At 50.9% G+C, this 15,008-nt stretch overlaps 1 protein-coding gene across 13 annotated transcripts in view; it reads left to right on the forward strand.

Annotated features, from left to right (window-relative positions):
• Positions 1–14,499, forward strand: part of PPFIA3 (PTPRF interacting protein alpha 3) — a 70,223-nt gene extending 55,724 nt beyond the window's left edge. For 12 of the 13 annotated variants that reach the window (XM_082194296.1, XM_082194295.1, XM_082194305.1 and 9 more), the window contains 10 exons: positions 1,247–1,447; positions 1,585–1,647; positions 3,242–3,268; positions 4,622–4,797; positions 6,436–6,533; positions 6,678–6,853; positions 8,526–8,594; positions 8,692–8,863; positions 10,329–10,403; positions 12,223–14,499. In XM_082194296.1, coding sequence (XP_082050422.1) covers positions 1,247–1,447; positions 1,585–1,647; positions 3,242–3,268; positions 4,622–4,797; positions 6,436–6,533; positions 6,678–6,853; positions 8,526–8,594; positions 8,692–8,863; positions 10,329–10,387 — 1,041 coding nt within the window. In that variant the 3' untranslated portion in view covers positions 10,388–10,403; positions 12,223–14,499. The remainder of the gene's footprint in view (positions 1–1,246; positions 1,448–1,584; positions 1,648–3,241; positions 3,269–4,621; positions 4,798–6,435; positions 6,534–6,677; positions 6,854–8,525; positions 8,595–8,691; positions 8,864–10,328; positions 10,404–12,222) is intronic. The other variant, XM_082194306.1, reaches the window with a different exon arrangement.
• The last annotated feature ends 509 nt before the right edge of the window (positions 14,500–15,008 follow it).

Consider the following 15,008-nt stretch of genomic DNA (forward strand, 5'->3'; position numbering starts at 1 on the left):
TGGGAGGAGCAGACAGCCCCCGGCAGCGCGATCCCGGTGGGGTGCCATCGCCTCCCCTGCAGGCAGCGTGCCACGCCCCTCGGATGCGCACCAGCGCCACCCTGTCTGCTCTCTGCCCTGGCAGTGGCGTAGTGTGGGGGGTGCAGGGGGGGCCGGCCGCACCGGGCGCAACATCTGGGGGGGGCGCTCGCACTTGCAGCTCTCTGCCCCTACCTGGCTCACTCACTCTCTCTCACTGCAGTGCTGGCTGTGTGAATCCGATCCGAGCCGCTGGGTCGCCGCCCACTGTGGAGGGGGTGGGTGCCAGGCGTGCGGTGCGGAGAGAGAGCGAGGGACTATCTGGGGGAGGGACAGTGCAGCGGCCGCCTAGCGCAGCGCTGAGCGCGGGAGAGAACCACACCAGAGCAGCCCAGGCAGCAGCAAGAAGAAGCTGGCAGCGGCGGCAGGTTAGGGGTTAGGGGGCGCAAATTACTTGCCTTGCCCCGGGTGCTGACAACCCACGCTACGCCACTGTGCCCTGGTGCTGGAGCATGAAGCTCTGCCATTGGGTGGGGTGCAGTTGTCGGGACTGCAGCACATAAGGAAAGTCTGGATGCTCGCCTGCCTCCACTCCCATTCCTGATTTCCCTCTCTCCTCTCCTCCAGCGCATGGCATTTACGTTTTTAAAAAGATCACTTGCAACTTCCAAGTATTGTACAGGCTGCGACCATTTTGCATGGGGGTTCTGTTCCCAGCCCCCATGTGTGTTGGTAGAGCATGTATGAGCACGCTCCATTCTGCCCCGCTCCCGTTCCACCCCACTCCCACTCTTGCATTCTTTTGGGTCCAAAATCAATGTGGCAGCGGCGCATCAATTGGACACGCCCAAAATGGTTGCTGCCTGTATTTTTCAGTAGGGCCAAACTGGGTGTACTCTTTACACGATTAGCAATTTTAGAGCAAGCAGTTGGTGTGTTGAGCACAATTCAGACTGAGCCCCTGGTAGGGTCAAAATAGGTGAGTTTAGCCAGGACTCCCGCACCTGCCATTTTAATGATGATGATGATGCCATTGCTAGTTTTGGTGCTTAGTAGGTCAGTTATTTTCTTAACTTTGTTTCTTAAAGGCAGACCTTTGCTAGAAGGGGAGCTGTGGGAGTCTCACACAGAGCAAAAGAAGAGAGATTTTAGGGGTTCTGTTTTCCCCAGAGCTGCACAAGCATGGCCTCTCCTTAACCACCTTTCCCCTCCCATTTGCTCTCGACAGCTGTGGGTCGGCATGCCAGCCTGGTACGTGGCCGCCTGCCGCGCCAACGTGAAGAGCGGCGCCATTATGGCCAACCTGTCGGACACAGAAATCCAGCGGGAAATTGGCATCAGCAACCCGTTGCACCGGCTCAAGCTGCGACTGGCCATTCAGGAGATGGTGTCGCTGACCAGCCCCTCGGCCCCCGCCACTTCCCGCACGGTGAGTGAGGGCCTGCTTCTTCCATCGCCCCTTCTGCTGGAGGAGCTGAGACCAGTAAAGTTGGAACTGTGTCTTTCATTAAAAAATAATAATAATACTGATAGCCATCTCCTTTCTTTTGCTGCTGCTCTTGCTAGTCTACTGGGAACGTGTGGATGACGCATGAAGAGATGGAATCTCTCACCGCCACAACAAAGCCAGTAAGTGGCGCAGCTGTGCGCATGCTGCCCTTGTGCCCGCTTGTTTCCCTGTTCCAGGATCTTACCTTGCTGTTCCTGAGCAGCAGGCAAGACTAGCAGCTGCCTTCTTCCTCTGCACGGCGTTTAGGGCATTGTGGTGGCACTGGGTATGAAGCTGAGGCGGGCGCCTTCTCAAAGCCTGATAAATGCTCGCCCAGCTTTGGGAAGAAGGCGTGAGGGCTCTGACAGGACCCTAGAGCCATTCTACTTCCTCCCTAAAGCCGAGAAAGCATCTACCAGGCTTTGGGAAGGAGGACGGAGGGCTCTAGGACCCTTCCAGAGCCTTGTGCCTCCTCCCCAAAGCCTCCAGGCTTAAGCCAGTGCCGCAAGGGCTGTGGGAAGGGCATCAAATGTTGGCCTTGTACAGGGTGGCATATTACCAAGGTCTTCCCATGCAGCTTCCTCTGCTGCCTGCTGCCTTTGGGGTCATCTCGCTCGAAGGCACTCTGCAGACCCTTCCTCCAAGTGGGGCATTGTGAGCAAGGCGGCCTTGGGAGAACGCCTGCGCCGCTGCCACGTTTGCAGCAGCAAATACTGTTGAAAAGCTTCAGAGCGATAAACTTTTGAACAGGCGCTTCCCAAGGCCACCATGCCCACACATGCCTTGCTTTGAGGAAGGCCCCTTCCTCATGTTAAGACGCAGCTGAGTGACACGGACAGCACTTTAGCAGCCTGGCAGCTCCTTTGCTGAAGTGGCAGGGCAGCGGCAACACTCTAAAAGCCCTAAGGAGAGCAGCTGCGGAGCTGGAGCTGGTGGCTGCTTTGCCAGGGGTGTTGGTGGTCAGATGGCTGGCCGGCCAGCAAAAAGGTGGTGGGCAGCTAGGCAGGCAGTAGAAGCAGACAGGTGGGGGCACCAATCTGCTGCCTCTTCCACCTGCCGCCTGAGGCAAGAGGCTCTCACCTCAACTAATAGGTGGGCCGGCCCTGTGTGTGAATATGATGGCGTTTGTATGCACCTGGGAGGTCAGAAGATGGCGCTTGCCTATTTCTCTGGGGACTTACTGGGTCCTTCTTGCAAGCGGACGCTATTTATCCCTTTCTCTCCTTCTGTTGTTTTTGCAAGAGTGGGTTCTGTGCTTCCTTCATGCATATAGAGGCAGGTGGAGGGCACTTGACGATGGCACTCTAGCTTATTTCTGGTACAAATCTAGCGGGTGGACAGATCAGAAAAGTCCATAGTCATTTTGTGTTGTAGGATGCCACTTTTAATGCTTTGGTGTGCTTTTTAAATAAAGATAGCTTGCAGGTCAAAGGTTAGCACACCATGTGCCAGGTTTCTGCTTGTAGGGAGCTGGTGGCGTATATGTGTGTTGTGAACAAACAGAATGATCCCAGAATATGATCCTAGCTGTATTTTAAGTGATGCAACCTATTCTGCCATATGAGGACTCCTGTTCATTCTTCTGCATGTACAGAGTAGGCCTGGTCTGAGATCAAGTGAGACATTCTTAACTCTGAACTGTCAGTGGTCACATGTGCAAGCAAACTGTGTTTAACCCTGCCTTAACAATTCCTTTCTGCTTTCCTTCCTGCTTTCCATTTAACCTCTATCCAGGAGACAAAAGAAATCAGCTGGGAGCAGGTATGAGAGGGATCTGCACAATAGCCCTCTCTGTCCTTGCATGCCTACTTGTCTGTGGAAGAGGAGGGGGTGCGGGTTGTTTTTTGTTGTTATTGGAGAGCGTAGGGCTGGGGGAATCTGCAACACTTCAAGAGAATGGGTGGTTCTCCCATTGTGTAGATTCTCCTGTTTCAGTCTGTAGCAGAACCAACAGTTCCACCGAATTCAATGGCCATCTCCCCTTAAACCAAAAGGACTTCCCATTGTATAACACATTTAAGGATGTTCTGTGCGGTGTTTTGTTTGAACAAAATTATTAGCACAGGTGCCCTGTGTTCCATGTCTATTTAATCCGGGATGGCTGCATTTTGGGACAGAGAAAGAGCATTACAGATCTGTTTGCACCCTTTTCTTTCTTTTGTCCCTCTCATTGTATTGCAAGTATCCGCCTGCTCTTTCTATGCTTTCTGGAAGAGGCCATCTGTGATGAGATGGCGCGAGAGCTGCTTCACACACCACCAGGGATAGGGGAAAAGGTGGGGGGTCCAAGACACATAATACTCTGCTTTGGGGAATGGGTGAAAGGGGAACTTGCCCATCTGCCCTGGGCTGAGATGCGCAAGTTCCAACAGTGCCCAGAACCCACGCCATCTTGTCGCAAGAAAGAGGGGCATGTTCCGCTCTCCGGGAATCACACTGGAATTTAGGGAAAGCACTAATGTCTGTTGCTCAGTGATCTGCTACCTTCGTTGCACTGTAACGTCCACTAAGTCTATAAGTTGAAAAAGAAAGGGGATTAGAGAACCAATGGATTTGAAGAGCAAGTGGGCAGAAATTTTAGTTTCCCCATTTTTAGGGTGGAGAGAGGAGGGCCTGATGGGTTTTTTGCTGCTTTCCTACCCACCCACTCTGAACGTTTGCACTTTTTAAATTCCTGGTTCCATTTTGTCCTGAAATGGGGAAACTAATGCTAAGGACATGTGCAGCAATTTTGCTGAAGCTGGGCAGGCCTAGGTTCAGTACAGTATCTGGCTTGGGAGGCTCCCTAAGGGACATTATTAACAACAACAACAACAACAACAACAACAACAACAACAACATACCACACTTCACCCAAAGATCTCAGCTTATTGCTTCCATGAAAGAAAGGCAGGTTATAAATGCAGTAACTAAATAAATACAATACAGTAGATGCACAGAATTCAGAAGGAAGTGTTGTCCTGAGAGAGGTGAGGGGGATTGGGGAAAGGTTTGTAACTGTGTTAATTAAACAAGCATCGCTAATTGCTCAAAGCCCAAAACATACATAGTGTGTTTGTGTGCGCGCACCTCCCTCTCACTCACACGGTCTTCCTCCCTTTTCTGTTTCCAAAGATCCTGGCATACGGTGACATGAACCACGAGTGGGTGGGGAACGACTGGCTGCCCAGCCTGGGCTTGCCCCAGTACCGCAGCTATTTCATGGAGTCGCTCGTCGATGCCCGAATGCTGGACCACCTCAACAAGAAGGAACTGCGGGGCCAGCTCAAGATGGTGGACAGCTTCCACAGGTGAAGAAGGGGAAGCCAAGGGCTTGATTGAACCTTCTTGTCAGGTTAGGGTTAACCGTGCAGTGAGGTCCGAGTCCAGTCCGAGGTCGGGGGTGCGTTATGGAGGCTGTCCGTCAAAGCTGAAGCTGGGTCCAAGGCAGGGAGTCGGGTGAGGTCAGGAACTCTGGCAGAAGAGCAGAACTGGGTGCAGGGAGGAACAGGCTACCAACAATGTTGCTCCAGCAACCTGGGACTGGGGCTGGCTGGCTTTTATCTGCCCCGAGGCATAGGGCAGCCCCGGTCCACAGGTGACTCACCTCTCCTGGCCTGGAGGCGAGCACTCCTCCTGCGGGAACTTAGTTCCCTCCGCCTCTCTGCCCTGAGCATCTGCAACCTCAGACTGGAGCACCTGCAGGCAATGGGTCCTCCATCACCTCAGGAGCCAGAGCAGACTCAGCTGATGCCTGCACCTGAGGATCCAGCACAGGTGAGGACCCTTCAGGCTGAAGCCCCAGCCCCGGCTCAGCTGGTTCTGGAGGCGGGGACTCCTGTGCAGGCTGGGATTCCTCAGGTTCAGCCTCCAAGTCCGAATCCCAGGCCATCACACTTCTGCAGATAAGATGTGTGCATCCACGTTGAAAACGTAGTTTTACAGAGCAGTCCTGCACCTGTTTGCTCAGGAGCGAGGGCCTACTCCTGCACGAGAGAGCAGCCTTTGTTGCGAATAAAGCTTCCTGTAATGGCTCCACACACCCGCTGCAGGGGATTCTGGGTAGGGCGAGGGTGCTGAGAATAGCGATAAGCAAGCACCAAAGTGCCCACCTCCCAAATTGTTTTCTGCCTTCTGCATTAAAACCTAAAGCTTGGAAGCTTTCAAGGGGGTTCTCTGAGCATTTGACAAGAGGCTGAATTTGAACCAAGAATTTGTCCACTCATAGTCCAAACCTGGAATCGGAATGTGGCACCCACGGGTGGCTACCAAGGCCCCAGCTCATGCCTGTGGCACTTCAGCACCCCAAACAGTACTGGGCAGCCAGGGGTGGGAGCCACAATTTTCATTCCCCACAATTCCCTAGAGCAAGGATGTGCCAGGGGCATTGTGGGAAATTTAAATGGCGACTCCCTGTTCTGTTGTACCCAGTACTGAACAGAATGTTGCTGCCGCTGCCACCAGATAAACCCACCAAGACAGGAAGGAGTCCAGTAAAGGGGCCCCCTTCGAACCCGGAGCCAGCCCTGTCTTAGCCACTTCACTTACCGTATTTTTCGCTCTATAACACGCACCAGACCATAACATGCACATGGTTTTTAGAGGAGGAAAACAAGGAAAAAAATATTCTAAACGAAATAGTGGATATATGATTTTTGTGGTTCATGCCGTGGCCACAGACATGTGATCTGACAGTGAGTTTGGAGTAGACCAATGCAAAAATCCTGAGGATCCATGTGGATCCATGCTTTGTAACTACGGAGGAGGGAAGGAAGGGGAACCATGGATCCTCTGCTCACGACTGCAGCAGATCCCCCCGCCACCCGCAGGCATTCGCTCCATAACACGCACAGACATTTCCCCTTACTTTCTAGGAGGAAAAAAGTGAGTGTTATGGTGCAAAAAATACGGTATATCTCAGGTGTAACCTCCGCTTCTATCTGTCTCAGGGTGAGCCTCCATTATGGGATCATGTGCCTGAAGCGGCTGAACTATGACCGGAAGGAACTGGAGAGAAGACGGGAAGAGAGCCAGAACCAAATCAAAGGTAGGTGTGGAGCAGGAAGCAAAGGCCCGGGGTCATCCTCAGGCGGTGTCTACAAATAGTGTAAATTGGGACAGGGACAAACGGATTGTGGCGTGTGCGGGACTGAGCTTGCTGCTAAGCCTGCCTCCTCTCCCCCCCCTCCAGATGTGATGGTGTGGTCCAACGAGCGTGTGATGTGCTGGGTGCAAATGATTGGGCTGAAGGAGTTCGCCAACAACCTGATCGAAAGCGGGGTGCACGGGGCCCTCCTGGCCCTGGACGACACCTTTGATTGCAACGATTTGGCCCTGCTGCTGCAGATCCCTACCCAGAACACACAGGTGAGGAGCAGGCCTGGGAAGGCCGGATGAGGGAAGGGGAGGACTGAGGGGGAGCCTGAGGGACGAGGCAAAATGAAGGGTGCCTCGTGCAGGGGCAAATCCTGGAGCCTTGGGTTTACCCGGCCTAGGACCTCTCTTAGGTGCCTTCAGTGTGGCAGGTGGGTTCCCTTGACTTAAGAGGGGCACACACACACGGTCCCTCTTCATCAGCCTCGGTGGCAGGTATGGGGAACACAAGTCCCAAAGGATCTAAACTGGCTCCCAATACGTTTCCGAGCACAATTCAAAGTCTTGGAAAGAGTAGGAGGGAAGTAAAAGTAAAGATATATAGGGATTAAACAACCTGGAGGAATTTGGATATGTTAGGATATAGTTCCGTTCCACCTTAAAAGGATCAGGCATAACTGTTGTGTGTCACATGCCTGTTTACTTCCAGCACAGTCTGCTGGGAACTTCCGTTTATATATTGCTTTTGCTATGTTCCTGTTTGCTGGACACGAAGGGAAGCAGACATGTTTTTCCTTTGTTCCTGAATTATGCTGAATAAACGCCTGTAAATAATGCTTACACATGTCTCTGTCCGCCACGTCCGTTGTGAGAAGTTATTCACACTGCTGATAAGAACGTGCTGAGTCTCTAAATGTATCTAAGGCTCGTGTTGCTGATTGATGCTGTACCAGAGATCGCCCGGCTGCTGGCCGGTGGCTAGAGCCAGCTGAGGGCCTGCTGAATGCCCCCGTCTCCCCGGCAGTAACCCAACAGCCATTATTATTATATGTCCATGTTTTACATTTATGCTTTGTTTTATGCATGAATGTAACATAGTACGTATTGATGGCAAGATATAACAGAAAAGCAAATAAAAAATATTATATATTAAAATTTCAAAGTCTTGGTGCTGACCTTTAAAGCCCTAAACTGCCTCGGCCCAGTATACCTGAAGGAGTGTTTCCACCCCCATTGTCCAGCCGGGACGGCCTTCTGGCAGTTCCCTCACTATGAGAAATGAGGTTTCAGGGAACCAGGCAGAACACGCCCTGTTCTTCTTCTTCTGTTGCTGAACTACAACTCCCATAATCTCTGGTCTATTGGCCGTGCTTGCTGGGGCTGATGGAATTGGAGTTCAGCAACATCTGGAGGGTGAAAGCTTCCCCACCCCTTCTCTATGGGACCATAATGCCCTGGCCAATGAGATCCCCGGATGCGGGTGGTGCTGTGGGTTAAACCACAGAGCCTAGGACTTGCCGATCAGAAGGTCGGCGGTTCGAATCCCCGCAACAGGGTGAGCTCCCGTTGCTCGGTCCCTGCTCCTGCCAACCTAGCAGTTCGAAAGCACGTCAAAGTGCAAGTAGATAAATAGGTACTGCTCCGGCGGGAAGGTAAACAGCGTTTCCGTGCGCTGCTCTGGTTCGCCAGAAGCGGCTTAGTCATGCTGGCCACATGACCCAGAAGCTGTACGCGGCTCCCTCGGCCAATAAAGCGAGATGAGCGCCACAACCCCAGAGTCGGCCACGACTGGACCTAATGCTCAGGGGTCCCTTTACTAATGAGATCCCCAGACTCTGTTTCTCCTCTCCTTGATGCTTTGCAAGTAGAGAAGGACCAGTACCTTGTGGAGCAGTTGGAAGGGGTCAAGCCTGAAAGGATCTCCTTCTTTTTTCTCTCAATTTAGGCTCGGCAGATGTTGGAAAAGGAATTTGGGAACCTCATCACTATGGGAACCGACCGGCGGCTGGATGAGGTGAGCGTCTCCTCCTTCCAGAGCCTCTGGCTTGGTGACGTATTCCAACCTTTATTCTGTGCGCCCGCCTATGCATTCTTCTTTCTCTGCTTCACAGGACAGTGCCAAGACCTTCAGTCGTTCCCCATCTTGGCGGAAGATGTTCCGGGAGAAAGATCTCCGCGGTGTCAGCCCCGATTCGGCCGAGATGCTGCCGGCCAATTTCCGCACAGCCTCCGTGGCCTCCATTACCTCACCCGGGGTGCAGCTTCGTAAGATGCAGCCAGAGGGTACATGAGCCGCTGTGTGGAGAAACCCGCTTCCCTTGCGCAGGGGCTTTGTATGAGCCAGAACGCAAAATGGCAGGAGCAGGCCTTGTGCTTCTTTCCCCACTTTTTTATTTATTTACATATTAAAATGCCTGTGCTGTCTTTCAGTATAAATCTCCTCAGGTTTACACGATATCAATAAAACGAACATTAGAAAAACAGTGGCAAAATTAAGCACTTGCTGGTGTCAGCAATGTCTGTTTCCCGCCCTCTGCATCTTCAGGCTGCCAGCAGGCGAGAATAATGCTTGTGAACATGTGTAAAATGATTCACTCACTACTAAACCGTTATCCCTGTACCTCCTAATCCTTGCTCCATAACCCCAGTTCTAACCACTGTACCGACTACGTTGGCCCATTCTTCGTCTTCTTCTTTGCAATGAAATTTTTATTTTTCAAAATAATAGAACTTTTAACAAGTGACTGGATAGTCTAGATATATAATCTCCACAAAAAAATTGCACTGAGTTTTTAGTGTCATTTCAAGCGTATACTTAAGGCATTAGTGGTTAATATAGCCTCACCGCAGACAAATTTGAGTAGTTGGTGGGAGAGAATTGTTATCTCCTTCCCTTACATATGAAAAGAAAGGAGACCAGGTTTCAACAAAAGATTTGCAACACCTTTTACTACCCTTCCAAGCCCAGTTAGCTGCTCTAATATAGCCACATCCCAATTGTTGCCAGTCCATTCTTCATTCCCACTGGAATGGCAGAGACTTTGATTTGACGTTGATTTTAATGGGACCAAAGTGTGAAACAGAAGGCTGCATTGAAGTCACCAAGGTCACTGGTGCTCGTAGGGTTGCAGTGTGTCCTCTTTTTCCAGAACATGTCCTCTTTTTCAGGGGTAAAATTTCCGTCCAGGTGGATTTGTTAAATTTGCCAAAATGTCTCTGGCTATACTTTCTGGATGAGACGTAGACATAACTGGTGGCTGAAGACTTGCTTTCTTCTTCTCTTCTCCTGTCTCCCTCAGCAATATATCACAGCTTCTATAGCCTACATAGAGTAGGGCAGGCATAGGCAACTTTCGGCCCTCCAGATGTTTTGGACAACAATTCCCATCATCCCTGACCACTAGTCCTGTTAGCTAGGGATCATGGGAGTTGTAGGCCAAAAGGCTGCCTATGCCTGGAGTAGGGGTATTTGGAATGAGTGTTTGTCATAGCACCCTCTTTTTTGCTCTTCAGAATATGGCAGACCTACATGTGGGGAAACTGTTGGAGGGTGTACTTTTCAGCGGTGCAGGGTGGGGTGGTAGGAGAAAAGATGGGCGGGGACAGTTTCCTGTGCCAAAACACCCAGGTACTGCACATGTGGCCAGCCAGTGAGTGATCTTTGAAAGCTCAGGAGCGTGAGGGCCATTTTGTTTGATCTCTCTTGCTTTTTGTTTCCTTCATCTCCCCACCCTGGTCCTTTTCACAGGGAACTCATTAGGTAGCCAACGGGCAGACAGTATGTCAGTGCGAACGTACTCCTGTTAACACCAAGATGACTAAGGTCAGTATGTGCTATTGCTCTTTGACACTGACTACATACCTGCAGGGTACTGTGAAAGCAACACGTGCCGAAGCAGAGACTCATGCTCGAGAGCTAATGTGGTGTAGCACTTAGCGCATGGGTAGGCAAACTATGGCCCAGGGGCTGGATCTGGCCCAATCGCCTTCTAAATCCAGCCTGCGGATGGTCTGGGAATCAGCGTGTTTTTACATGAGTAGAATGTGCCCTTTTATTTAAAATGCATCTCTGGGTTATTTGTGGGGCCTGCCCGGTGTTTTTACATGAGTAGAGTGTGTGCATTTATTTAAAATGCATCTCTGGGGTTATTTGTGGGGCATAAGAATTCCTTCATCCCCCCCCCCTTTCGAAATATAGCCCGGCCCCCCACAAGGTCTGAGGGACAGTGGACCAGCCCCTGCTGAAAAAGTTTGCTGACCCCTGACTTAGCGTATCCGATGTAGAACAGGGAGACCTGGATTCAAGTCTCTCCTCAGTCCCAGAGCACCCAGCCTAACCTGCCTTGGAGGCTTGTTGTGAGAATAAAGGGGGTGGAGGACAAGTCCATACAGTGGTACCTCAGGTTAAGTACTTAATTTGTTCCGGAGGTCTGTTCTTAACCTGAAACTGTTCTTAGCCTGAAGCACCACTTTAGCTAAGGGGGCCTCCCGCTGCACCGCCGCTGCCGCGCGATTTCTGTTCTAATCCTGAAGCAAAGTTCTTAACCCGAGGTATTATTTCTGGGTTAGCGGAGTCTGTAACCTGAAGCATCTGTAACCTGAAGCGTATGTAACCCAAGGTACCACTGTATTTGGTTACAAGGAAGGAGATTCTAACTAAACATGAGGAAGAACTTTCTGACAGCAAGCGCTGATAAATAGTAGAATATACTGCTTTGGGATGCTGTGGACTTTCCTCCCTTGGAGGTTTTTAAGCAGAGGTTGGATGGCCATCTGTCAGGGATGCTTTAGTTGTGATTCCTGCATTCCTGGGGGTTGGGCTAGATGACTGTACAGTTCTACAAGTCTGTGATTCTGTGGTGCCACAAGTCCTTTGGAGGAGTGCTAAAAGCAAATCTGATAAAGTAACAAAACACCCCTCTTCCAGAACTGTCTCCAGGGTCCAGTTCACAGCTGATGGGACAATCATTAAAGGAGAGGAACAGGCTGGTGATGATATTCATAATAATAATAATAATAATAATAATAATAATAATAATAATAATAATAATAATTTATTATCTGTACCCTGCCCATCTGGCTAGGTTTCCCCAGCCACTGTGGGCGGCTTCCAACAAGGATTAAAAATACATCAAAATGTCACACATTAAAAACTTCCCTGAACAGGACTGCCTTCAGATGTCTTCTAAAAGTCCTATAGTTGTTTATTTCCTTGACATCTGATGGGAGGGCGTTCCACAGGGCGGGCACCACTACGGAGAAGGCCCTCTGCCTGGTTCCCTGTAGCTTTGCTTCTCGCAGTGAGGGAACCTCCGAAGGCCCTCGGCACTGGACCTCAGCGTCCGAGCAGAACGATGGGGGTGGAGACACTCCTTCAGCTATACTGGGCCAAGGCCGTTTAGGGCTTTAAAGGTCAACACCAACACTTTGAATTGTGCTCAGAGTCAGCGAGGGTGAAGTAGCGTCGGGAGCATGTTGGTGGGGGGCCGGATCGAGAGGGCGGGCCGGTTGGCTTAAGCCTGCAGGCTAGGGGTTCCCCGTGGCTACTTCAGGAAAAGGAAACTTGCCGTTTTTGTTTCTGTAGCACGGATGCCCATTTGCTCTGCCCCCGAGGCAATAACGCCGCTTCTCCTTCCGCGCAGATGCCGCCCCCGAGTGCATCTGGCCGCCACCACGCCTTGGACAGGAGGACTCCCCGCCACCGCTGCCCCTTCCTCATCGTGTGCGCCAATCCAGACTGTGAGGAGCCGCTGCTGTTGTAAAGAAGGAGAAAACGGGACCACGCAGGGAGGCTGGAGAGAGGGGGGGAGAGGGAACGAACGAGCTCCCCCCATCCCACCCCACCCCTTACTCCTAGCAGCAGTGGCTTGTGCTCTCTGGCAAACCCTCGAAGGACTCAAGCTGAGGAGGGGGCCCGTCCCCAAATCCGCAGGGGCTGCGGGCCTCCGCCTCTGGTGTCTATTTATTGTTGTTGTCGTTCCAGGCAAGGGCATAAGAATGTGAAAGAAAATATACGCCCAGCCCTGCCCACCCCACTCCTCCACGGCAGCCTGAGCTTCTCCCTGTCCTGATTCCCAGTAGATCCAGGGGCATCTTGCATCGCCCTCCCGTTGCCACGGATCGGACTGACCAACCCACCTGCCCTCCTTTTCCCTGCCCTCCTAAGGGTGCCAAACGTCCATTGGCACTTTTTTTTTTTACTTTTGGGTTTTTTCCTGCATTGCTGCTACAAAGGTGTACCTGGTTCCAGCTCGCGGCTGCCGGGAGGAGGTTGCTGCTCACATTAACTCTCCTGCCCCTCTTCTCAACAAGAGCGGGGAGAACAGGGTGGAGGGTGGGTGGGTGGCGGCGCAGGTACGAGGGGGGCCTGGTTTCCCTCCCTCCGCTCCGGACTCTCGACTCACGGTGGGAAATGTGAAGAGAAGCGCTGGCGGATAAAGAGCCAGGGCCCACCCGCAGCAGCTACTTGAATCGCAGAGCTCTGAGCTGGGGACGCTTGTATACTTTGCCGCTGCCTTTCCCCAGAAGCGGCTGCATCTTGGCACAGGCGAACCCCTTTTAAAAACAGCTCCCCTCTTTTTCTCGCCCGGCCACCAAGATGGAGCTCCCTTTCCCTCCGAGAGGACGGGCCTGGGATTTTGATGTGAGATGGAGAGGGCGGTGGGACACCCCCCCAAAAAAAAAACACCAACCACCTATCCGCACTATAATCCCGGCTCAGTGGTAGGACGAAACTGTATCCTAGCCAACGGTGGGCTCTTTTCTTTCTTTCTCTTAAGAGGAGCAGGGAGTCAGGATTTCAGGTTTGAGATGCTCAAACCGGAAGAGGGAGATCTCAGCCTGGGGTGGGCAATTGAACTCTGGACTTTTACAATATGGCACACAGACCCCCCCCACCCCTCCCTCCAAGACTACTGTAATATAAGAGTTGTATTTTCTGTGTATATCTGTGCTGTGGAATCTTGTGTAAATTGAATTTCTTTTCGAACGCCGTTACAAGTTCTCTGTTAATTTAATAATGTGTCCTTCTCTCCCCCCCACCCCCTCCCCCCTGCACGCCCATAATTTTCATTTGATGTTTATATTTTCTGCCTTTTTTGTTTTTGTTTCATTTTCGTTTTGTTTTTTTCCTGGGGAGGGTGTGCGGGGGTGAGGGGCAAACCAAAGGGGGTTGTTTTGCATGAAAGTGGGGAGGGTGGGGGAGAAGAAGAAGAAAAAAATACAACCTTGACAAAAAATAATTAAAAAATAATTCTTATCAGGGAGATTGTGAGGGGCAAACAGGAAGCGGAGGTGGTGCAGAAGAGATCTTCTGCTCGCCTCAACTCCAGTTTACCTCAAGGTGAAATGGGAGAGGATGGCGGGGCCGCAGTGGAGCGAGTGATAGGAAATGTTTAAAAAAAGAAAAAGAAAAAAAAGTTTGAAAAGATTTTCTGGGATCTCCAGATTTTTGTTTAATTCGACAGCAAGCGCTCTCTTCTGAACAACAAGGAACATTGCCTGAAGGATCTCTCTCTCTTACTGGGCAACGCCCCCAAAATGTCGTTCTCTGTCACAGCCTTTATAAGCCCCCAAATCTTCTATATTCTAGCGAGACCAGCCAAAGTCTGAGGGAAATTACTACAATGCTGAGACTGCCTGAGAGTCAGACCTGTTGAATTCAGGGCAGCCCTAACTATTTGTCTACTCGGAAGTAAGTCCTAGTAGCAACCACATTTGGTGTCCCTGCAATGCCACCAATGTCGAGCTAGTGTTGTGATTTTTAACAGTGCGATCCTGACATTGGTGCAATATTGCCCTCGTTTGGGGGTATCCCGAATCCTGGCTACAACTTGCATTTGGTTTCCTAATGAACTTCGTTTGATTGGTATCCTACCTCCAGCTGCCATAACTGAACCACAGGATTGCATTATAACAAAAGAAAGAACCTGAGATGGGGTTGTGTGGCCAGAAGTTTGGTTCAGTTCTCAGCGGCTCCCATTGGAGTCTATAGGAATGAGTTCCATTTTAGGACACAGCTGAGGGTGCAAAAAACAACAACACCCAGGAAACTGGGTTGAACTTTTCCTCACTGTGTTCCTTTATTTCCTCCCCTGTTAATAAACAGCTGCTTTTCCTTTCCTATTTGGATTTAAACAAACAAAAATAAAATTGTGCCCTTGGAAACCGCATCACCACAGGAGCAGAAAATATCCTCCACTGCCAAGGTACACAGATATGCTTTGCAAAAATAAAAAAATCCGCCCCAGGCTTTTTGCACCTTAAAGGCCCCTCCCTTTGCAACCACTCCTCTGTCCATAAGGAAGTTGAGTGTTTTGCCAAGTTTTCTATAAAGAGAAGTTATTGGGTTGTGTCTGCCCAATCCATAGCAAGTCTTCTGGGTCCATGTGGCATCAAGGACGTGTGGTGTGCTTAGTTAGGGAGCATT

This window comes from Podarcis vaucheri, assembly GCF_965113315.1.
Source record: "Podarcis vaucheri genome assembly, chromosome: 13".
Classification (NCBI taxonomy): domain Eukaryota; kingdom Metazoa; phylum Chordata; class Lepidosauria; order Squamata; family Lacertidae; genus Podarcis; species Podarcis vaucheri.